We start from the raw sequence: 24,778 nt of genomic DNA, 5'->3' as shown, positions 1-24,778 counted from the left end.
GTGTTCTACAGCCTGGTATTCTAGTAGGTTGGTTTTATCCAACTTCAAGATAGTTCGATAGGTCGATTGCACCATTAGGTGTTCTATAGCCTGGTATTCTAGTAGGTTGGTTTTATCCAACTTCAAGATAGTTCGATAGGTCGATTGCACCATTAGGTGTTCTACAGCCTGCTATTGGTTTTATCCAACTTCAAGATTGTTCGATAGTTCGGTTGCACCATTAGGTGTTCTATAGCCTGGTATTCTAGTAGGTTGGTTTTATCCAACTTCAAGATAATTCGATAGGTCGATTGCACCATTAGGTGTTCTACAGCCTGGTATTCTAGTAGGTTGGTTTTATTCAACTTCAAGATAATTCGATAGGTCGATTGCACCATTAGGTGTTCTACAGCCTGGTATTCTAGGCTGGTTCTACAGCCTGGTATTCTAGTAGGTTGGTTTTATCCAACTTCGAGATTGTTCGATAGTTCGGTTGCACCATTAGGTGTTCTACTGCCTGGTATTCTAGTAAGTTGGTTTTAACCAACTTCAAAATAGTTCGATAGTTCGATTGCACTATTAGGTGTTCTACAGCCTGCTATTGGTTTTATCCAACTTCAAGATTGTTCGATAGTTCGGTTGCACCAATAGGTGTTCTATAGCCTGGTATTCTAGTAGGTTGGTTTTATCCAACTTCAACATAGTTCGATTGCACCATTAGATGTTCTACAGCCTGCTTTTGGTTTTATCCAACTTCAAGATTGTTCGATAGTTCGGTTGCACCATTATGTGTTCTACAGCCTGGTATTCTAGTAGGTTGGTTTTATCCAACTTCAAGATAGTTTGATAGGTCGATTGCACCATTAGGTGTTCTACAGCCTGGTATTCTTGTAGGTTGGTTTTATCCAACTTCAAAATAGTTCGATAGGTCGATTGCACCATTAGGTGTTCTACAGCCTGCTATTGGTCTTATCCAACTTCAAGAATGTTCGATAGTTCGGTTGCACAATTAGGTGTTCTATAGCCTGGTATTCTAGTAGGTTGGTTTTATCCAACTTCAAGATAGTTCGATAGTTCGATTGCACCATTAGGTGTTCTACAGCCTGGTATTCTAGTAGGTTGGTTTTATCCAACTTCAAGATAGTTCGATAGGTCGATTGCACCATTAGGTGTTCTACAGCCTGCTATTGGTTTTATCCAACTTCAAGATTGTTCGATAGTTCGGTTGCACCATTAGGTGTTCTACAGCCTGGTTTTCTACTAGGTTGGTTTTATCTTCAAGATGAAAGCATCTCCTTAGATCATCTTTTGAGTCAGGAATGAGAAGTCAGATCTGAAATGATGATATTGTTACGTTTTCGATAGTTAGGTTACACGTGGACCATTATGTGTTCCGGTGTTCGTCAAGGTTGGTTTTATCTTTGAGACCAAAAGAAATCTTCCTAGAGGCTACTTTTGAGTTAAAAAATGAGATATCAAATCTGCAATGACGATACTATTAAGTTTAGATAGTTCGGTTGCACCGTCCGGTGTTCGTTGAGTTTGGTAAATTGCCAAGTTTCGACAGTTATTTATAGACTCAATTGTGCGAATGCAACCATGATAATGCTAACAACTGGAGTAAATCGTGTCGATCGAACTACTTGTGAAATTGTATGAATTGCAGATGTTACCGGTAGGCGACACACTCCAGCACAGCGATGACTTAACATAACATCACTGCCACAGGCTAATTTGCATATCACGTGACCGGACTTTTCTCTTGTTTGTAATCAAACGCGCATATTCATAATAAGAAGAAACTGGACTCACGAAAGCTTTTCGGCACTCTCTTCATATTGTTTTACATTGTTACATATATATTCTTCCACAACTGCGACAGTAAGATCTATGACAGTACATATTTAGATATCAAACTGGCTGCATCCTTTGCTCTCCATCAGCTTCGATGACAGCACGTGGAGCCGTACAACCTATGTAAACAAAGGATCGCTACGCAAATCGAAATAGTGTTACATGTTTTAGGATATTTTCTCAGTGAAACTAAGCCATTCTATCAAAGATGTTTAATTAGTTGTGTAGACTCGTCAAAAATAAAAGAGTTGAGAAATATTTAAATTATATTGAATGGACGGTGCAAGATGTGACGAATCGTCACATTTTTCTGGCCTGTGGCAGAGATACTATGCTGGCTTGCCGCATGGAACTCTGGCTAGGAGAGTGGGTAGGCGGGTGGCTGAAGCGACACATGACGAATCCCCACATGGGTACAATGTGTGAAGCCCATTTCTGGTGTCCCCCGCCGTGGTATTGCTGAAATATTGCTAAAAACGGCGAAAACTATACGAACTCAGTCACTCTATTTGATGCACTAAATGTCAGTCTACAGAGGAAAAGAAGGTGTAGGTTTGTGAAATTTGAATTTAAACTTCACGACCCATCTAGGCGAAGATGTTTTCATTTGTGGTGCGTTGTTATAGGTTTGGGCCATTGTTATACATACGCAAACATCCAGTTCGGAGCATCTGTTACCTAGGGAGTACAATTCTGTTAATTCTGTTCATATCTTAGTTCCAGAAGCAGAATGCTCTACTCCGGACGCCCTCGAAAACGGAAACTTTACTTATACGGACACAAAATTTAACTCGGTCCTCATCTACAACTGTGACGTCGGTTACAACTTCAGCGGCAACAGCAACATCGCAGTATGCGGCGCTCTTGGACAGTGGAGGGGCTTCAGCGGAAAATGCCAAAGTGAACTTTACATTGTCTGTTTCTAGTAGATTTTTAAAACATTAAACGAGTTCCCGTCAGGCACCGTTTTTATTACGTCTTCATTACCTAACGATCGAAGGTGAACGATGGGGGCGAATGTAGTAATATACATATACCCCACTTAAAATTCGTACAGTACCGAGATTTGAAAAAAAGACAGTGGTTGTTGAAATGACTTTCGTGGATGAAAAATCCGTCAAAGACACTCAACATTCTCTCCAGGTGCAACCTGGCAAAAGGCGCCAAGTGTAATTCGATACCATATCATGATTGACACGATGTCGGGTTAGGGGCATAGGGTCACTCCCACGGGCCAAATCAGAACGAAACCCAAGGTAAACAAACAGTATATCAATATAACATGTGGACGCCAGTCACACCCAGTCCAATGGTAACACCCATGTTGATATTTTGTGTGGCATTTTGTATCATTTTAAGCAATATTATTTCCAAATATATATATTGAATATTGAGTCATTTTATCCTAAGGGGATTGGTTATCCCGGGATGATTTCACTCTAATGTGAAATTTAGTTGGAATCATTTCATTCTGTCACACTCGTTATATCCATGATGCCATTTATATGCACAGTCATCACAGTAAAATTAGCTTCAAACTCGGTAAAGTGAAGGTGCGTTGAGACCACAAGGCGAGTCATGTCGGGTTAGAATTGGTCTTCAGCAACCCAGGCTTGTCGTAAGAGGTGACTAACGGGATTGTGTGGTCATGGTCGCTGACTTGGTTGACACATGTTATCGTATCCCAAATATCGATACTCATGCTGTTGATGACTGGGTTGTCTGGTCCAGACTCGATAATTTACAGACACCGCCGTATAACTGGAATATTGCTGAGTGCGGCGTTACACATAAAAACCCAAATCCAGCTTCGTTTTGTTCGCTGTGTAATTTCATACGAGTCTGGAGATGGTCTATATATTATTAAAAACTGGTTAGGTTATCGATTATCTAAACAAAAGGTTTACGACACCTGATTGCATCGGTTGACACTAGGTCGACCTTTCTTACGACTGACCTCTTGGTCCGAGGGGCGTTACTCCAATTTGTAATGCTAGGCTCAAGGTGACGAGACAATGAGTGCTTTCGACACAATACTCAGTTCATTGTAACTTTTAGGATGCCACGATGCTTGCAGAGGCCGTGGCTTTTCAGTGACAGGTTTGTCAAAAGTACATAAGGGTTGTGTCCTTTTTTAAAGATCAGTTAACATAACCTGTAACTTAAATGCACTGTGCACTATTTAAAGAAGGCCACAGTTACGCTGACCTTGTATCACTGGTTCTAAAGTAACATTTGCAAATCACAGAAATCTGTTATCTACTTTGTCTATTTGGACTATTCATTCCAAATACATCTTACCTTCCAATATTTCAATACTATCCAATAATGACTACCGATGGCGGTTGACTCGCCATTTTGAAAACAAGAGCACAAATGGCCGACAACAGATCCGCACAGAATGGTGACGTGTCAGAAAGAAGCTCTTGTATTGCGGACCTGGTTTGAGAATTAAAAGGCTACTGCACGCATTTACGTTGTTTATCATATCAGTATATAAGGGAGTTAATTCCTAATAACTAAGAGAAAACAGAATATGTCAATTATGTAACTTTAAAACTGTAGAGGATGAATTATATTTCCTTTGAATCTGTCCTGTTTATCCAACTCGAACGAAATACCTAAGGGACCGTGCATAATTTATGGCTAGGGGGAGTGATGATGATTTTTATGGAGAAAGCATGTACAATGTGAATGCCCCCCTAAAAAAAAAAAATTGATGTACAAAATAAGAGACCCCCTGTTTGTCATGTACAATCAATGACCCTCCCTCCCCATAATTTCTAAGCATAATTTTAAACATATTCTTATGTACAAAATTGCTGACCCCCTAGTATGTGTGTACAAAATTACTTTGTAAGTACTTAAGATTAAAAGGAGTTCGGATCATGGCAAAAAGCTGCGAAACAGCGAAGGAATTTATTAGAAATGATTTGATTTAAATTTGTTTTGACGAGCAAAGTGTCTGCCGCCATATGATGCATCGTATTAAAGAGATACAAACAGATAACTAATTTCAGTAATAAAAAGATTAAAAATAAAATGTTCAGTGCTGCAAGGAAATTTGTTAATTTTCCTTTCAGAATCTCTGGAGAGAAGACAAACACTTCAATTACCATTATGTTGTCAGGAAAACACTTGAATAACCTTTTCAGTGTGAACCATCGACCCATTCAAAAGATCAATGAAGAAGTCATAAAAATATGCTCTAGTGTATGTAACAGACTATGGATGGTTGGGAAGTCATCATTGTGTACTCAATATTATGCTTCAAACACTAAAATATCTATTTTCAGTAATTGATTGTGATGAACCTGCCCATCTCCTGCATGGCAATCGATCCTTCAACCTCACAACGTACGGTGAAAACGCCATCTTCTTCTGCAACACTGGGTACAACTTCAGCAGCAGCGACAACGTTGCCACGTGTGGTAGTAGTGGAGTGTGGGAAGGTGTCAGTGGCCAATGTGAAAGTAAGGAATTCGTTCCTGTTTAGTCTTTTGAAAAAAATTGGTTATCGTCAGGAGAAACTGACTGACTGACTGACTGACTGAGTTTGGTTTTACGCCGCTTTTAGCAATATTCCAGCAACATCACGGCGGGGGACACCAGAAATGGGCTTCACACATTGTACCCATGTGGGGATTCGAACCCGGGTCTTCGGCGTGACGAGCGAACGCTTTAACCATTAGGCTACCCCACCGCCCCATCAGGAGAGAAGGTGGTGAAGAAGTTAAGTTAAAACCTTTCGTTCATCACTGCGGACTCCATTACCTGCATGGATACAGACCTGGTTGTGACATGTCATCGTATCCCAATTGCGTAGATCGATGTTCATGATTTTGATCACTGGGTTGTCTGGTCCAGATTCGATTATTTACAGACCGCAGCTTCATAGCTGGAATATTGCTGAATGTTCCTGAAACAATGCTCACTCTCTGTTTCCCCTCAAACTTGGGCATATATAGCCAGTTTGTCAAACCGTCTCAAGTACATGTACTGAGTTGCGTTCTGGTGTCCCCCGCCGTGATATTGCTGGAATATTGCTAAAAGCGGCGTAAAACCAAACTCACTCACTCACTACTGAGTTGCGTCCCTTAGACGTGCCCAAAACCTATGATCGTGATTTCGAATCTTAGTTTGACAGCTCCATACCCGTGTTCGTGTATTTTGCCAGACTGGTAGGCATATGAGATGTGCGACATCACGGTATCCTTAAAGTTACCGTGATCTAACTTAAATACAAGGGAGGTTTGAACCTTACGGAGAAAGACTCGGCCTAAGTTCATTTGATAAATTTCATCATTGACATACTCCTCTTCCACTTAGATGGAATGTGCCGACGGGTTTGGGGGAATATTATTCCAATTTCGTTGTAGTCCTCGAAAACATCCCCAGGGCCAGGTCTCACGAGACTTGGGTTTTATATCTGATATCAGAAGTTTCGAAACCCCAAAGCTGATGCTTCCTTCAGTGCTAAGGTTTCAGTGCTAACTATTTCATTGGGAATGCCCATGAAGCCAAAAATATGACGCTTAGTCATTCGCTGGTGTGTCATTGCCAAATTGTGGATTTGATTGTGATATTGCTGGTGCCACAATCCTACAAGGCTTTCCCTGCAACGCTTGACACCGTGTGTCCACGTATGTTCTGTTTGCTATGTGAAGGTCAGACAGCTATGTGAAGGTCAGTCAGCTATGTGAAGGTCAGTCAGCAATGTGAAGGTCAGTCAGCTATGTGAAGGTCAGACAGCTATGTGAAGGTCAGTCAGCTATGTGAAGGTCAGACAGCTATGTGAAGGTCGGACAGCTATGTGAAGGTCGGACAGTTGTGTGAAGGTCAGACAGCTATGTATGTGAAGGAAGGTCAGCTATGTGAAGGTCAGTCAGCTATGTGAAGGTCAGTCAGCTATGTGAAGGTCAGTCAGCTATGTGAAGGTCAGACAGCTATGTGAAGGTCAGACAGCTATGTGAAGGTCAGTCAGCTATGTGAAGGTCAGTCAGCTATGTGAAGGTCAGTCAGCTATGTGAAGGTCAGTGAGCTATGTGAAGGTCAGACAGCTATGTGAAGGTCAGACAGCTATGTGAAGGTCAGACAGCTATGTGAAGGTCAGTCAGCTATGTGAAGGTCAGTCAGCTATGTGAAGGTCAGACAGCTATGTGAAGGTCAGTCAGCTATGTGAAGGTCAGACAGCTATGTGAAGGTCAGACAGCTATGTGAAGGTCAGTCAGCTATGTGAAGGTCAGTCAGCTATGTGAAGGTCAGTGAGCTATGTGAAGGTCAGACAACGTTGTGAAGGTCAGTCAGCTATGTGAAGGTCAGTGAGCTATGTGAAGGTCAGACAGCTTTGTGAAGGTCAGTCAGCTATGTGAAGGTCAGACAGCTATGTGAAGGTCAGTCAGCTATGTGAAGGTCAGTCAGCTATGTGAAGGTCAGTCAGCTATGTGAAGGTCAGACAGCTTTGTGAAGGTCAGTCAGCTATGTGAAGGTCAGACAGCTTTGTGAAGGTCAGTCAGCTTTGTGAAAGTCAGTCAGCTATGTGAAGGTCAGACAGCTTTGTGAAGGTCAGTCAGCTATGTGAAGGTCAGACAGCTATGTGAAGGTCAGTCAGCTATGTGAATGTCAGTCAGCTATGTGAAGGTCAGTCAGCTATGTGAAGGTCAGACAGCTATGTGAAGGTCAGACAGCTATGTGAAGGTCAGTCAGCTATGTGAAGGTCAGTCAGCTATGTGAAGGTCAGTCACTACTTGGAGAACCATCAGCTTCTTTCATGGCGCAGTCAGCCAAATAAACTTACTTACACATCTGGTGTTTCGATATACTATTTTCCGTAAAGCAAAGTGTTTTGATTGTCACTTATAAGTCACAAACACTGTGTACATGTTACCAATACACCACAGATTGTCTTAAGATGCGACTGACGGGATCGGGTGCTAAGGCTCATTGACTTGGTTGACACGTGTCATCGTAGCCCAATTGTGTAGATCGATGCTCATGATGTTAATCATCGGATTGTCTGGTCAGACTCGATTATTTACAGCCCGCAGCCATATTGCTGAGTGCGGCGGGAAACAAGAAACAAACAAAAATAAAATATAACATCTGTTTTTTACGCTTGCAAGGTCGAAAATGTCGATATGTCTGTACTGATTGTCTTTATCTTGTCTTTATTGACAGAAATGGTTTGTATTGTTACCGGTCCAGTGACAGATTGTCGATACTGAGTTCAATATCCGCAGATACAATTAATCTTCCGTGTTTTTGCTATTTCGATACTGAGGGGCGGTTGGGTAGCCCAGTAGTTAAAGCGTTCACTCGTCACGCCGAAGACCTGGGTTTGATTCCCCCACATGGGTACTAAGAGTCCATTTCTGGTGTCCTCCGCCGTGATATTGCTGGTATATTATTAAAAGCGTTGTAAAACCCAAGTCTCTATTTCGATGTTGATATTGAATCACTTTTTAAAGCAGTCATACCTGTAATCTAATATGAGAAGCCATTTCCCCAAGCAGAACAGTTATTAGCTTGGCGCACTCGACAAATCTATACTGACTTCGCCATCTGGTGTTTTGATATAAGTCAGCTATTTCAGTTGTTTCATGGGTAAAGTCAGTTATTTCAGTTGTTTCATGGGTAATGTCAGCTGTTTAAGTTATTTAATGGGTGAATTCAGTTATTTCATGGGTGAAGTCCGCTATTCTAGTTGTTTCATGGGTGAAGTTAGCTATTGCAGTTGTTCCATGGGTGAAGTCCGCTATTCTAGTTATTTCATGGGTGAAGTCCGCTATTCTAGTTGTTTCATGTGGGAAGTGAGCTATTTCAGTTATTTCATGGGTGAAGTTGGCTAGTTCAGTTATTTTATAGGTGAATTCAGTTGTTTCATGGGTGAAGTCAGCTATTTCAGTTATTCCATGAGCAAAATTATCTATTTCAGTTATTTCATGGGCAAAGTCCGCTGTTTCAGTTATTTAATGGGTGAATTCAGTTGTTTCATGGATAAAGTCAGCTATTTCAGTTGTTTCATTGGTGAAGTCAGCTATTATCACTCATATTCTTACCAGATGGTCAAGCTTTATAAGGTTGATAAATAATCAGTTCTAAGAAATCTGGACAGGTGGTTGATGGCACGAACCACCCAATCCAGAGCAGTCTGACGCCACAGCAAACACATTGTACTGGGGACCAGATATGGTTTCCGTTCAAATGCTCATTGATATGAATATGTTTTAACCATCAGATAACAGAACTGGATCATAATGACTAATTTTCTAAAAGCTCTAAAACATAAATGAAAAAATAAATTGAAAATAAATGCTATTCCCCTGTCTTGAGACTGACAAACAGCATACACAGGAGCACCGGCAGTGTTCATTGTAGGCCGCGCCCTTGAGCCATTCGCGCATTAACTTTTAACATGGAAGGGTCGTGTCGGCGCATCCATAACTGTAAATCTGAAAGGTATTATGGGTTTGTTTTCGCTTGGCAACTCAAGCACATCTCCGAACTAAGTAGGTCTTTGAAAAACAACATTACACCTATTCTCGCCGAAACGAGTTTTTGTTATTTTGAGTACTCAGAACTCAGCTCGTGACTTTTATGACAGTGCAAAACCTACAAATCGGTGTAATGAGGAAAATCGAAGCGCTTAGCAAAATTGGTTCCGATTGGTCGGTTTTGCTTAGTTAACCAATCACGTTGCATGTTGCAGTTTCACATTTTTGTCGTCATTTGGGACACATGTCAGTCTGAAAAGAGACCATATAATATGTGGTTTCTGGTGTGAACGTGTAACATTTTTAGAGCAAAAGCAATATACACGTGTTTGGTTCTTTCATAAAATATGTGGTTCCAACTTTGCCATTGGATCTCATTCACCCCAGCAGCAAATCGTAAGGGTTGTGCATTACCCACCAGGGCCCGGTTGTTCAATACAAATGTACTCGCTTATCTTAACCGCCGGTTAACTCCTAACGGCCGATTAAATCCTTAACCGACCGTTAGGTAACCGAACGTTAAATATGCGTTGTTCAAAACATGGTTAGTCATGCCGTTAGGTAACGTCGCCGTCAAAGTTTAACAGTGTGGTTTACGTCACTGGTTAGCTTTCATATATCCCACAATTCCGTTTTCTGTTTACTTCCGGATTACCAAAAATGGAATCGCGAAATGTCGCCTGCACCCCAAGGAAAAAGAGAAGTCGAAATTTCTCTGCTGACGAAGAGAATGTAATCCAGTCAATGGTTGAGGCCAACTCTATAGTTTATCATAGGCATGCGAATGTCGTAGCGCTACGAACGCTTGTATTGGAACACAAGGTTCCAGACGTTTGCATATATATTTCAAAGACATATGATCCCAGCTCTGTGTGGGACTTACTTCAATACCGACAACAGAAAAGACATTTTAATGAGAAACTATAGCACAGCTATAGATAAAACATGATGAATCCAAGAAAATACATGTAATATTAATAGTAGAAGCATGTTTTCAGTGGATAGAATATTTACAAATATTACACACAGGAGTTACGCTTAGACGGATACAGTCTTAATGAATCTTTGAATTCCCACAAGACCTATCGCTCACTTTTCACTCCTTAAATTGTCAAGACTGTATGGCCAAGTCATTAAGATGCTATCAATATCATTTATGAATTATTTGCCAAGTCTGTCAAAAATTGTAATGTATGAACGCACATTGCCAAATCTTTTAACATCAAACAATATAGATGTTGTGAAATTGATACCATTAGCTTTTATCTGAAATGTGCATTCAATGCCAATAGAAACGTAATATGTTACTAGCACCACGTGCAAGTAATCAAACTGTAATTGTACTATAGGCCTCAGGGCCAACACTGCTGAATAAAATCAATCTATTATTCGACCTTACTGTTGACAGGAATCTCATGAATAAAACTGTGCAATATCGTCATTATCTGAACGCCTTCACAGACGCATATTCCGGAAAGATGTCTTGAAATACAATGAAGCTGAGTCTAATTTATAGATGAACATAATTTCCTCGATACTCATTAATCAGATGAACCTTCATTTAGTTCAATTCACAAGTGACTGCATAAAATGCATTATTCTTATAAATGACTTCAAGGTCGGAAAACATGTATCATATTTCATAAGTGTATTATAGAACGCTGTAGTAGATGAACATATTTTCCTCGATACTCATTGATCAGATGAACCTCCATTTAGTTCAATTCACAAGTGACTACAGAAAATGCATAGATAGTTCTTTTCAATGTATTCAAGGACGGAAAACGATTCGGCAGAGAAATACTATTGTGCCATTGTATTCCTTATATGAAATACATCATTGAATAACATTAGCATTCAGATATTGTTATAAAATAAGTTTAAAATTCCAAACATTATCGTGTAAACTGACCAGAGATAGTGTTGCGTTCGCTGTGGCAAAAAGGTTTCGATATTCAAATATAACATTTAATCAAAGTGACTACGAAGTAGGCCTGCATATCACTCACAACCGAAATAGATACATAATAATAATTTGTTTATTTTCCTACACAACAGTTGCGAGAGCAATGTTTATGCTAATAAAGTTTTCGTCAATTTATATAGCATTTTTTAAAGATGATTTGCTTCAATTAAAAAATTCGAAGAATGATAAAGAAATTAGGCCTATTGCTGAAATGATTAGTAACAATAATATAATTAAAATCCATCTATGGGAAGGGATGCCAGACGGACATATCAAACCAAAATCGGATAATTACTCGGAGTATTGACTTTCAAAAATAGCAGATTAATTATCAATGATATCAGTTTTTCATAAAATCACTACTAATTCTGAAACGTTGCCGATAAACCTGGAATCGTGTTCAGATGTTTTCAGAAATACACTCAAGTGCACTTTGCGCCCTATTGGATAGTGTTTACAAAATCACGTTTCGCGAAGGCCTGTATTGAGACGCCAATTACATCACTTATATTTCATATTCAGCGGCGCCAAATGCATCACTGAATTCTAAGGCTGGGACGGGTACTCGGGTACTCGAATCCGGGTCGGGTACAGCTGGAATCGAGTCCTATTTCTAGGAATCGAGTACCCGGAAAGGGAGAGAGCTCTGTAATGAGAAGGGCAGACAATAGCTTGTCTTTTTCGTTTTTGACGTAACACACATTTACATCATTGAGTGAGTGAGTGAGTGAGTTTAGCTTTACGCCGCACTCAGCAATATTCCAGCTATATGGCGGCGGTCTGTATATAATCGAGTCTGGACCAGACAATCCAGTGATCAACAACATGAACATCGATCTGCTCAATTGGGAACCGATGACATGTGTCAACCAAGTCAGCGAGTCTGACCACCCGATCCCGTTAGTCGCCTCTTACGACAAGCATGGGTTACTGAAGATCAATATTCTAACCCGGAAATTCACGGTTTTTTACATCATTGGTATTGTCCGATTAATGGAGCATAGTTTTAATGACTGTAATTTATATGTGCATGAGCAGTGAGTAGCCAATACCAAGTGTCTAGATAAAGTGAAACGAAAGATATTGGGGGTAGAAACAAATGCTGTGCTCGAAAGACAACACCTGTTTGAAATGTAAACAAAGAAAATTTCAGACTTTATACTGTGTAGCATTTTTCTCAAATTTTCAGACACCCATTTGCATGGAAAGAGCATAGTAGCAAGAAATAGGAAATTAAAAATAGATACAATACAGGACTGACTGACGCAAAATCACGTAAGAACGACAATGGTAATAATCAGCATTTCTGGCCGCTTCTTCTCTTTCTTAAAATGAAAACGATAAAAACATGTAACAATACACAGATAGTCAGAATCATTCTGATTACTTACATCTCATATTTATGTACAAACGATCCCTGAATCAAAGGAAGGGTCCTCGCAAAACCAAAGTAAGCCGCCATTTTTTTAGAAATCTCAAGGGTAGTGATGTCATACGTCAACATTTGGTTATTTCTCTGAGGTGAAGGTCGGTAGAATAAGAGTATATACGCCGATTACACACTTTTTAGTATCATAATGTAATCATTCGGGTATTTTTTCATGAAACTAATTTAATTATCTACATTTAGTCTTGTTCAATATTATATCATACGTGGGTATAGGGTCTACGTGTTTGATTCTTTGAAAGTGTTTGTTTGAATAATATTGGTGTAGTGGTTAGACCGTCCGCCCGGAGAGCGGAAGGTCGCGGGTTCGATCCCCGACCGCGTCATACCAAAAGACGTTAAAATATGGTACTTGTTGGTCCCTGCCTGGCGCTCGGTTTTATGGGTACAACAAGGACTGGTCGGCTCGGAGTCAGTATAATGTGTCTGAATGGGGTATTCATGCTTCACTGCGGCATGGTATCTCAGTGGGCTAGCACTGTAAAACCAGCTCAAGTCTGGGCTAGTACAAGCAGCCGCACATACACATACACCCGCATGCACGTCGTCATATGAGCGAAATATTCTCAAGCACGACGTTAAACCCAATTTCACTTCACCTCACCTAACCAGACTGTTAAAAAGTTAGCGGCGGTCCTTAGGTGTGTTAACTTTACGTCACGTTAACAACCTGTTTAAAGTTAACCGAGTTTTGAACAACAAGATAACCCTCTGTTATTAGTTAACGGTCGGATAACCGAGTCTTGAACAACAAGATAACCCTCTGTTAACGGCTGGTTAAAAGATAACCGAGTTTTGAACAACCGGGCCCGGATAAACAATGTATTTACAGGGTATGGTTAAGTTCAGGTTGTGAATTTGGAACCAACATTACAGGTATCCTCGTGTTATTGGCTTTCGGACGCTTAAACATTCGCAAACAACTATTGCAAAACATGTCATTAACTCCAAACATAATCCGACTAAATGTAACAGTCACTATCAGACTAATGATAATGATAATCATAATAACAAGAATCATGGTTCATTGCTGAAGGGTCCAGTTGTTTCCAAAGTTTCAGGTTGGAAATTCAGACTTAGTGTCAGCTGGACAAAGATAAATGTCCAGTAATTATAGAAATGTTCAGATTGGGTTTACATTAAGTTTATTATTTATTCGTTTCTTTCAAATATATTTTGAATTGATGTTGAGTGTTGAGAAATGGTTACTCTTGTTGAGCTCACCTTGACTGAAAGTTAAAACGTAATTGAACTCATTCTAGTTACTAGTCTATGGCCAACAAATCACGTCAGTGACCCACAATATTTTTTAAGTGACCCACAGAACTGATGGCTGGACATAGGCCCACTTTTCAGAAAGGCTGAACACCGTAGCCTAATAATGTAGGACGTTTTTGTTTATTGCTTCATAAAGAGTGAATAGGTGAGTATGGTTTTACGCCGCTCTTCACAATATTCCAGCAATATCACGGCGGGGGACACCAGCAATAAGCTTCACACATTGTGTTGCTGGAATGTTGCTAAGAGGGGCATAAAACTACACTCACTCATTCACTCATAAAGAAGGGTCTGTCTTTAACTATTTATGTGGTTTGTTGGTTGGTACGGATGTTTGGTTTTGGTTTGTTGTATAACGCTGTCCTCAGCAATAGTCTAACTATATGGCGGGGGTTTGTAAATAATAGGGGCGGTGGGGTAGCCTAGTGGTTAAAGCGTCCGCTCGTCACGCCGAAGACCCGGGTTCGAATCCCCACATGGGTACAATGTGTGAAGCCCATTTCTGGTGTTCCCCGCCGTGATGTTGCTGGAATATTGCTAAAAGCGGCGTAAAACCAAACTCAGTCAGTCAGTCAGTAAATAATAAAGCTTGGCCCTGACAATCTAGTGATCAACATCATGAGCATCAATCTACACAAACGTGTTACGATGACATGCGTCAACTAAGTCAACGAGCATGACAACCCGATCCGTTAAGTCGACTCTCACGACGCGTTTGGGTTGTGAAGACAACTTCTAACCCGGGTCTTCAGGGATTATTAATGTAGAAAGTTACATAAAGGAAAATCAATACCTACGTGGGGTGTTTGTTAGTACGGATGGCCCACCGTGGCAATGATGGCACCCAATGGCTCTGTACTATTTACAACGTATGTTTTTTTTAATGTACCAAATCCCCCCGGTTCATGTTCACTGTTTTTTAAAGTCGGTATTCTGTTCGAAATGAATGCATATCCCATGACAACATCCGATTCCCTTCGTGAGCGTTTGTCACCGGGCCGTGCTCCTGAATGAAGATGAAACGATAAAAAAGGTGATAAGAGTTCGTAGTGCTGTTCGAAATGAATACATATCCCATGGCAACATCCGATTCCCCTTGTGGGCGTTTGTCACAAACCGAAACATGAGTCTCATTAACCTATGCAGACAATGACTTACTTTTCAGCCGATCCGAATTTTCTCGTGTGAAAGTGAAAATAGACATCACAAACAACTATGGTTACACTGAATTCCAATTCCTTGTTTTATAAGAAAATGGTATTTACACATGAATTTAATTTTAAATATTAATAACATCGTATTTCTATACTTTATGGTGAGGTGTAGGCAGCATGACCTTAACTAAGACGTCACAGACTGCTCCTGTTTGATGAGGTCGTAAAATGATTCACAATGCATCTGGCTCACTGGTTACCCCTGTTATGTGTTTTATGCGCTAATTCAGTGTAGTTTTGTAACGCACAATGTGATTGATATAATATCAAGTCCGTACCAGACCGCCAAACATTTCTAGCGGCAGAGCCTCGTTTTGAGATTTCCATAATTTTCAGATTTCCGTTTGTCAGAGCTCGCTGTACGACAGAGCACGCTGCACGACGTGTTTGCAAGGATTAGAAGGAGCGTAGTGGTGCAATATACAAGTGCTTAGATGTATCAAATAATACTGATTAATAATTATGTATCCAGTTACATGAATTGGTCTCAAAATACTGGACTGGTTATTGTACCAAGTTGCGCAATAGGACGGGGCCCAGTCAACAGGAAACGAGACTGTTGTGTAATCAATGTTTCGGGCCATGGAAGAGTTAAGGAAGAAACGATAAAAAAGGTGCTAAAAGTTCGTAGTGTTATTGTCATAAAGCGGGATATATTAAACGTATATTATATTTTGGATTATACTTTCTTGTATAGAATAGATTATCGTACATTCATTAGGTTGAGTCCCTTCCGGGATTCGAACCCACTTTCTGAGGGTTAGGCACCTAATCGTCAGTACACAATGTTAGCGATCTAACCCACTCAGCCAACGCTGCTTCCTTATAATTGTAAGGCTGACATATGGTAGTCTGGATTACGTACAAATGGTACTCTTCTGACAAGTGTCCCGTCATCTACATTCATATGCTTTTGATTTGTGAGAATGGTGTGGTCGTTCAAAGCATAATAGGTATTGAACATCTGACCCAATTACCACAGAAGATGGATGTCAGTGATGCGTTGAATACATATACTGGTGTACAAAAGAAAGTACACACCTGGTGTTTTGAGACTATTGAAAAACGTAAATATTTTGCTAACAATGTTCCAATTATGTACGATATGTATGGTGTTATTGCAACACGTACACAATGTTTGTGACTTGTGAGTCACAATCAAAACACTTTTCTAAATATTACGCTGTTTGTAGGAAAACATTTTACCAAAGTATCAGGTGTGTACTTTCTTTTGTCCGTCAGTTTACATGTGTTAAAAGTGAGTAGGAGTTTTAGCAATATTCCAGCAATATTCCAGCAATATCACGGCAGGGGACACCAGAAATGGGCTTCACACATTGTACCCATGTGGGGAATCGAACCCGGGTCTTCGGCGTGACGAATGGACGCTTTACCCATTCGACTGACGAATGAGAATGCGCTAAGAGTAGTATACCGTGACGAACTGTGTTTTTTAACAACCTGGAGTTCATGTACCTAAGGTTACCAGATAGTTTGCTGAAGTGTTCTTTTCAGGATCAAGCGGAATCAAATTGTGGGCGTTGTCCCGGAACACGAAGTTAGAAGTCCTCGGGGGATAGATCGTTACGCCAATTCTTACCTGTGATCGTCCCTGTTTCAGAAATTACCTGTTCTGCACCAGTCGCGCTCCCCAAGGCCAACCATTTCTTCAACAACAGCACCTACGGCGCGGTGGTGGCATACAACTGCAGCACCGGCTACAACTTCACAGGAGAGAGCAACAGAGCGACATGTTCAGCCTCGGGGAGATGGGAGGGGTTAGATGGACAGTGCAATCGTGAGTGGGTGTAGTGAGCGAGTGAGTGAGTTGGGTTTTACGCGCTGTTAGCAATATTCCAGCAATATCAAGGCGGGGGACACCAGAAACTGGTTTCGCATATTGAACCCATGTGGGGGATCGGACTTGGGTCTGTGGCTAACGAGCGAACGTTTTTACCATTCGGCTACCATTATGGCCTAAGTCTGTGTTAGAGTATGGGAGTGAAGATTATCATGGCGCTAAGGCTGCTTCATGTAAGTGAACCCGGAATGGAACCCGGGGCTTCGGCGTCACGAGCGAACGCTTTGACCAATAGGCCACCGCCCCTGAGTGGAGATAAATCAAACAAGCGCATCTGTGCAATTACGTCTTACTTGTTCCCCGACCAATTGATTCGTATGCTTTCCAATAATAATTATTCTCAACTCCCCGGGGAATATGCGATCCAAATTGTCCAGGGACGATAGCAGATTTTTACGTCCAATTCACTGTCGGGTACACATTCCCTGCTAGATGAACAGACGCACATTTCAAATAGGTCACTTGCCCAGGTTGATGTCGGGTGCACGTATGGTGGTGTTTCCGCCATCTGGTCATCGATTGGATGCAGAGTCGAATGAGTGTACACTGTACACCATTTGTCCATTTCACACCTCTTCATTTCTAACTGCAGATTATGACGACAATGCCACCGAATGTAACAGCAGTGGACAATTATATTATTGCAGATATTTCATGTAGCCGATCGTTTCTGAGCGCCACGGCATCTGCGTGTACATGGTGTTCAGCGAGGTTTCATTTGTATAAATCGCAATCACCGAACTGAACAAATTCAAAATAAAAAATGAAAAGCTCAATAGTTCTCGGAATCTGATTGCTGATTAGCTAAAAACACTAGGAATCCTTCTTTCAGATTGGGTGGTCAAATGTCGGTCAGGGTTCACTTGGCCACCAGCTTCTTTAGTAGTATCGGAGAAATATCGTTTCGAATTTTAGTGATATATTTAATAACTGAAAATTAGCTCTATTTTCCTCTCCTAGTCATCGACTGCGGTTCGGCAACTAGTCTCAACAACAGCAGCAGTACGTTTACAACAACGACGTACGGGTCAGTTGCCGTCTACACCTGCAACATCGGCTACAACTTCTCCGGTAACAGCAACAGAGCGTCTTGTAATGTCGATGGCACCTGGAATGGCGTTGATGGAATCTGTCAAAGTAAGCACCGGGACCAAATCTCGTCTCCAGGAAACAGTAATACTTGAAACGTAATTGGAATGTGTTTGTTACCGGGATCGTGTTATAGGGATATCCGTCTCCCGCCCGCTCTGAATGTTTATTCCGAAGTTTTTGGTATGTTTGTTTCTTGATATTGTACTAAGCTATATCTCAGCTATTTGGCGGCGGCCTGGACGGGACAATCCAGTGATCAGCATCATGAGCATCGGTTCATGCAATTGGGATACGATGACATGTCAACCAGCCTGACGACCCGAACTCGTCTGTAGCCTCTTACGACAAGCATGGGTTGCTGAAGACCAATTCGAACCAGGGCCCCGTTCCTCAAAGCGATCGTAGCGCTACGACAGTCGTAAGTCTATGTTAAGGTATGGGAGTTACGATCATCTTAGCGCTACGATGGTTGTGATGAACGGGGCCCCTGGTTCTACCCGGGTTTTCAAATCTAGCTTTCTAGAATGGTTTACGTCAGCAAGACAGTCTATTTGAAAATCAGTTGTGAAGAACTGGTCTTCAGCTACCCACGCTTGTTGTAAGAGGCTGCTGACGAGTCACTGGGATGTCTGGTCAAGACTCGATTATTTACAGCCCGTCGCCATGTAGCTGAATATTGCTGAACTGCTGCATGTGACGTTAAACAAACAGACGAACAAACAAACAAATCTATTTGAGAACTTTAATTCAGTTGAATACATGCTTTGATGCTATTTTTCTAAAACTGACTTTTCTCCTCAAGTTGTTGATTGCGGCGTCCCCGGCGAAGTCGCTGACGGCAACGTGACCTACGACGAGTCCACGTATGGTTCCATAGCCGTGTACACTTGCAACGTTGGCTTCAACTACACCGGCATCAGAGAGGGCGCCACCTGCGACCACACCGGCCTGTGGCAGGGCCGCGGGACATGTCAACGTAACTTCAACTTCAGTTATCCGTCGTTCGAGACAAACATATGCTGCATAAACGATCAAGATACTTGTGAATCGTCTAAACAACGTGTTAGCTGATGAAACCGAATTGATTTTACCAAAGCTGACTTGTCCCCAAAATGCACTTGTTGACTTGTATGCTTTCCAATAATAATTATTCTCAACTCCCCGGGAATAAGCGATCAAGTTACATCCACTTCACTGCCGGGTACCCTGCTGGATGAACAGAGGCACATTTCAAATGGGTCACTTGCCCAGGTTGATGTTTCCACCATCTGGTCATCTACCGTCGATTGGATGGAGACGAATGAGATCTACACAGTACACCATTTGTCCATTTCACACCACTTCATTTCTAACTGCAGATTATGCAGATTATGCCACGTCAGTGCCAGCGGTGTAACAGTTATATTATTGCAGATATTTCATGCAGCCGATCGTTTCTGAGCGCCACGGCTTCTGCACGGACATGGTGTTCAGTGGGATTTTCATTTGTATACATCGCAGACCGAACTGAACAAATAAAAATAAACATGAAAAGCAGAATAGCTCTGGAAATCTGACTGCTGACTGGTTAAAAACCTAGGAATCCCTCTTTCAGATTGGGAGGTCAAATTTCGGTCAGGGTTCGCTTGGCTACCAGCTTCTTTAGTAGTATCGTAGAGGTATCGTTTCGAATTTTAGTGATAAAGTAATTAATAACTGAAAATTAGCTCTGTTTTTCCTCTTCTAGTCATCGACTGCGGTCCGCCTACAAGTCTCAACAACAGCAGCAGTACGTTTACCACAACGACGTACGGGTCAGTTGCCGTCTACACCTGCAACATCGGCTACAACTTCTCCGGTAACAGGAACAGAGCGTCTTGTAATGTCGATGGGACCTGGAATGGCGTTGATGGAATCTGTCAAAGTAAGCACCGGGACCAAATCTCGTCTCCAGGAAACAGTAATACTTGAAACGTAATTGGAATGTGTTTGTTACCGGGATCGTGTTATAGGGATATCCGTCTCCCGCCCGCTCTGAATGTTTATTCCGAAGTTTTTGTTATGTTTGTTTCTTGATATTGTACTAAGCTATATCTCAGCTATTTGGCGGCGGCCTGGACGGGACAATCCAGTGATCAGCATCATGAGCATCGGTTCATGCAATTGGGATACGATGACATGTCAACCAGCCTGACGACCCGAACTCGTCTGTAGCCTCTTACGACAAGCATGGGTTGCTGAAGACCAATTCGAACCAGGGCCCCGTTCCTCAAAGCGATCGTAGCGCTACGACAGTCGTAAGTCTATGTTAAGGTATGGGAGTTACGATCATCTTAGCGCCACGATCGTTGTGAGGAACGGGGTCCTGGTTCTACCCGGGTTTTCAAATCTAGCTTTCTAGAATGGTTTACGTCAGCAAGACAGTCTATTTGAAAATCAATTGTATTTCGTAACTCCCATACTTTAACAAGACTTACGACTGTCGTAGCGTTACGAAGAACGGGTCCCTGGTCTTCAGCTACCCATGCTTGTCGTAAAAGGCTGCTGACGAGTCGCTGGGATGTCTTGGCTCCTTTCGAAGCAACCTTAACGTTAACCTTAACTCCCATTTAACATTGCACTAAGGTTACCTTAATGACTTACGATCACCATGTGAAAGGAGGCCTTGGTCCAGACGATTATTTACAGCCCATCGCCATATAGCTGAATATTGCTGAACTGCTGCATGTGACGTTAAACAAACAGACGAACAAACAAACAAATCTATTTGAGAACTTTAATTCAGTTGAATACATGCTTTGATGCTATTTTTCTAAAACTGACTTTTCTCCTCAAGTTGTTGATTGCGGCGTCCCCGGCGAAGTCGCTGACGGCAACGTGACCTACGACGAGTCCACGTATGGTTCCATAGCCGTGTACACTTGCAACGTTGGCTTCAACTACACCGGCATCAGAGAGGGCGCCACCTGCGACCACACCGGCCTGTGGCAGGGCCGCGGGACATGTCAACGTAACTACAACTTCAGTTATCCGTCGTACGAGACAAACATATGCTGCATACATTATCAAGATACTTGTGAATCGTCTAAACAACGTGTTAGCTGATGAAACCGAATTGATTTTACCGAAGCTGACTTGTCCCCAAAAAATGCATGAAAAGAAAAATTATGGGAAATATTGTCAAAAAGCATAAATTGTAGCATAATGTTATTTTTAAAATGTTTTAAATAGTTTTAATAAGATAGACGTATACCGTTATAAGTCTGCAACACCCCCGCCAAGATTATCAAACAGTCGTTCCCATACGGGTGTTCATGAGCACGAGACCCGTGAAGATCTGGGTTAGGAATTGTTCTTTAAGAACCCATGCTTGTCGTAAGAGGCGACTAACGGGATCGGGTGGTCAGGCTCGCTGACTTGATTGACTCATGTCATCTTATCCCGATTGCGTAGATCGATGTTCATGATGTTGATCACTGGGACCAGACAATCCGGTGAACTGTATCACCAGCATCAATCTTAACAATTGGGATATGATTCCATCCATCGACCAAGTCAGTGAACCAGATCGCCTGATCCCGCAAGTCGCATCTTATGACAAGCATGGGTTGCTGAAGACCAATTCTAACCCGGATGTTCATGGTTCGGTTGACAGTTGTAGATTGTGGCGCACCTCCTGTTGTGGAGAACGCCAACGCCACCTACACCACAACGACATTCACAGCCAACGTCACATACGGATGTCACACAGACTACGTCTTCACGGGGACGACGTTGGACTTGGCATGTACCCAGACGGGGGTTTGGATAGGAATGGACGGACTTTGTGTAGAATGTGAGTGTGTGTTTTTCAGCGCAGTTTCACGAACAATTCCAGCTCAAAATTTCATGGAATTGTACTTGTAGTGTCAACAAAGTGCAGGTTTAGTGGAGCTCAATAGACACATATTCCGTTGCTGTTGTTTGTTTCATTTGTTTATTTATATATTTTATGTGTTTATTATTTTACCGTTTAGGTATGACAGACAGACACAGTTTATTTAGGTGTCACATGTATGTAAACAAGATAAAAAGTTCATATACAATAAACACATACATTTTTACATACCTGCAGCCTTAAGAGGTCTATGAGACACAATCATCTATACATAACTAAAAAGGGTAAAAACACATCATAAAAATATTTCTATAAACACACACACGCACACGCACACTAATATAAGTGAAGTTACGTCAATACCTATTCATGGTCGCTCAAGTTTAGATACCCTACAGTCCGTTTGGGTTCAAATGAGTGAGTGAGTGAGTGAGTGAGTTTGGTCTTACGCCGCTTTAGCAATATTCAAGCAATATCACGGCGGGGGACACCAGAAATGGGCTTCACATATTGTACCCATTTAGGGAATCGAAACCTGGTCTTCGGCGTGACGAGCGAACGCTTTAACCACTAGGCTACCCCACCGCCCGGGTTCAAATGAGAACGACGAATGATTACATGGTCCTGAAACCTCTGTACCCAACAGATTTCAGATCCTGTTGGTTACAGAGGTTTCAAGGCCACGTGTCTCTTTTGTGTTGTGCACTTATCCCTATTTTGAGTTATTTAATCATTCTTCGTTTTCATTTGAACCCAAACGGACTGTACAGGGTATCTAAAACGCGTTCGCTCGTCACACCAAAGACCCAGGTTCAATTCCCCACATGGGTACAATGTGTGAAGCCCATTTCTGGTGTCCCCCGCCGTAATATTACTGGAATATTGCTTAAAGCGGCGTAAAACCATACTTACTTTCGTACGATTCTGTTTTTCAGACTTTGTAAATATTGCGGCTGACAAACATGCTACACAACTGAGTACCTACGGATCAGCCACTGCCGACAAGGCGCTGTCAGGCAAATGCGCTGATGGAAACTACGTTAACAAGCCATGGTGGAAAGTGGATTTGGGCAGCGACTATAAGATTGACCATCTAAGAGCTAAGCTGAGAGGCGATTGTTGTGGTAATGCATTCCTCTTTGATCCGGGTTAGAATTGAACTAACGGGATCGGGTGGTCAGATTCGCTGACTTGGTTGACACATGTCATATCCCAGTTGTGTAAATCGATGCTCATGATACTGATCACTGGATTGTCTGGTCCGGACTCGAGTATTTACAGCCAGCCGCCATATAGCTGGAATATTGCTGGGTGCGGCGTTAAACAAGAAACCTATCAACCCATGCTTGTCCTAAGAGGCGACTAACGGGATCAGGTGGTCATCATGTAGAAAATCATTGAAAAACAGATCGACTTATATCTTATGAAGTTCCACAGTACATAAAAACAAATTATTAGATAAATTATGTTTATAATACATGTATACTGCACACAAAACCAACAACCATCACCCCCTCAAAGCGCCGAGATGTGCGTTACCAAGAATACTTTTGATTACGAGGGGGGGCGGTGGGGTAGCCTAGTGGTTAAAGCGTTGGCTCGTCACGCCGAAGACCCGGGTTCGATTCCCCACATGGGCACAATGTGTTAAGCCCATTTCTGGTGTCCCCCGCCGTGATATTGCTGGAATATTGCTAAAAGCGGCGTAAAACTAAACTCAGTCAGTGATTACGAGGGAGGGGCAGTCAAGAATGGCGTATTGACGTCAATACAGTGTCACGTAATGCAAAAAAGTGTGCTGTCGGCGCCTCTGATCATTGAGCGGAGCATCTTAGAATCACCCATTATACTCACATTGTGACAAGCACAATATTGTCACTGAACCAAAGACACCTATTATTATTTCAGCAAGCCGAATGACGACCTTGACCAATGAGGTACAATCATCCAATGGGGCGTCAACAACAACGTGCCCGAGGTCTTCCGGATCCATCACTGCTGGCAGCGTTTTGACGTATAACTGTGCGGGGAAGGGCAGTTTTCGTTATGTGACGTTCAAACTGACGGTGACTTCCGCTATGACGCTGTGTGATGTCAGAGTGTATATCATAAACCCATTACTCTGAGTAAATGTTGACATCGCATTAAATTGAATCAATAGCAAACATATTTCCTCCCCCCAAATTTTTTTGTTATTTTAAGAATTAATAAATAAATAAATAAATAATAAAATAAATAAATAAATAAATAATTTTTTAAATAAATAAATAAATAAATAAATAAATAAATAAATAAATAAATAAATAAAATAAGATAAAATAAATAAATAAATGAATGAATAATTAATTACAACTTATTACAACCGTGTTTCACTATGTTTTTAACACACATAAAAACTCTACGAACTGTTGTTTTGTAAAAATGCATTATTATCACTCAGGCAGTCGCTTTCAGTGTTATCATGTAAGTTTATGTGTTCACTGTTTGGATTTATTATGCCTTTTGAGTGATAATATCTATTATGTTAGGGACTATTGTATCCATTCTTGCAACCAGGTTGTTTGACATTTTCCCACTAAATATACGACACAAAGTATGCCAATGATTACCAGTTAAAAGTCAAACTCTACGCCATGAGCATCTGTCAAAAAGACAATGTTTTCATGAAGACGTTTCATGAACGAAAGTCCTTTGCCCATGATCAGTCAGTCAACTGTCAAAATGAAAAATATCCGACA

General features: G+C 41.5%; 1 protein-coding gene across 1 annotated transcript in view; it reads left to right on the top strand.

Moving 5' to 3' along the window:
- Positions 1-24,209, top strand: part of LOC124271630 (sushi, von Willebrand factor type A, EGF and pentraxin domain-containing protein 1-like) — a 46,400-nt gene extending 22,191 nt beyond the window's left edge. The window contains exons 3-12 of the mRNA XM_046706785.1: positions 2,551-2,733; positions 5,130-5,306; positions 16,853-17,029; positions 18,053-18,229; positions 18,987-19,160; positions 19,911-20,087; positions 21,000-21,173; positions 21,819-21,998; positions 22,976-23,164; positions 23,949-24,209. Coding sequence (XP_046562741.1) covers positions 2,551-2,733; positions 5,130-5,306; positions 16,853-17,029; positions 18,053-18,229; positions 18,987-19,160; positions 19,911-20,087; positions 21,000-21,173; positions 21,819-21,998; positions 22,976-23,164; positions 23,949-24,166 — 1,826 coding nt within the window. The 3' untranslated portion in view covers positions 24,167-24,209. The remainder of the gene's footprint in view (positions 1-2,550; positions 2,734-5,129; positions 5,307-16,852; positions 17,030-18,052; positions 18,230-18,986; positions 19,161-19,910; positions 20,088-20,999; positions 21,174-21,818; positions 21,999-22,975; positions 23,165-23,948) is intronic.
- Positions 24,210-24,778: the final 569 nt, after the last annotated feature.

Source organism: Haliotis rubra, unplaced genomic scaffold (assembly GCF_003918875.1).
Source record: "Haliotis rubra isolate DU_JTF1 unplaced genomic scaffold, ASM391887v1 Scf162, whole genome shotgun sequence".
NCBI lineage: Eukaryota > Metazoa > Mollusca > Gastropoda > Lepetellida > Haliotidae > Haliotis > Haliotis rubra.
Note: the sequence above shows the minus strand (reverse complement) of the source record. Positions and strands in the feature narration are given on the sequence as shown.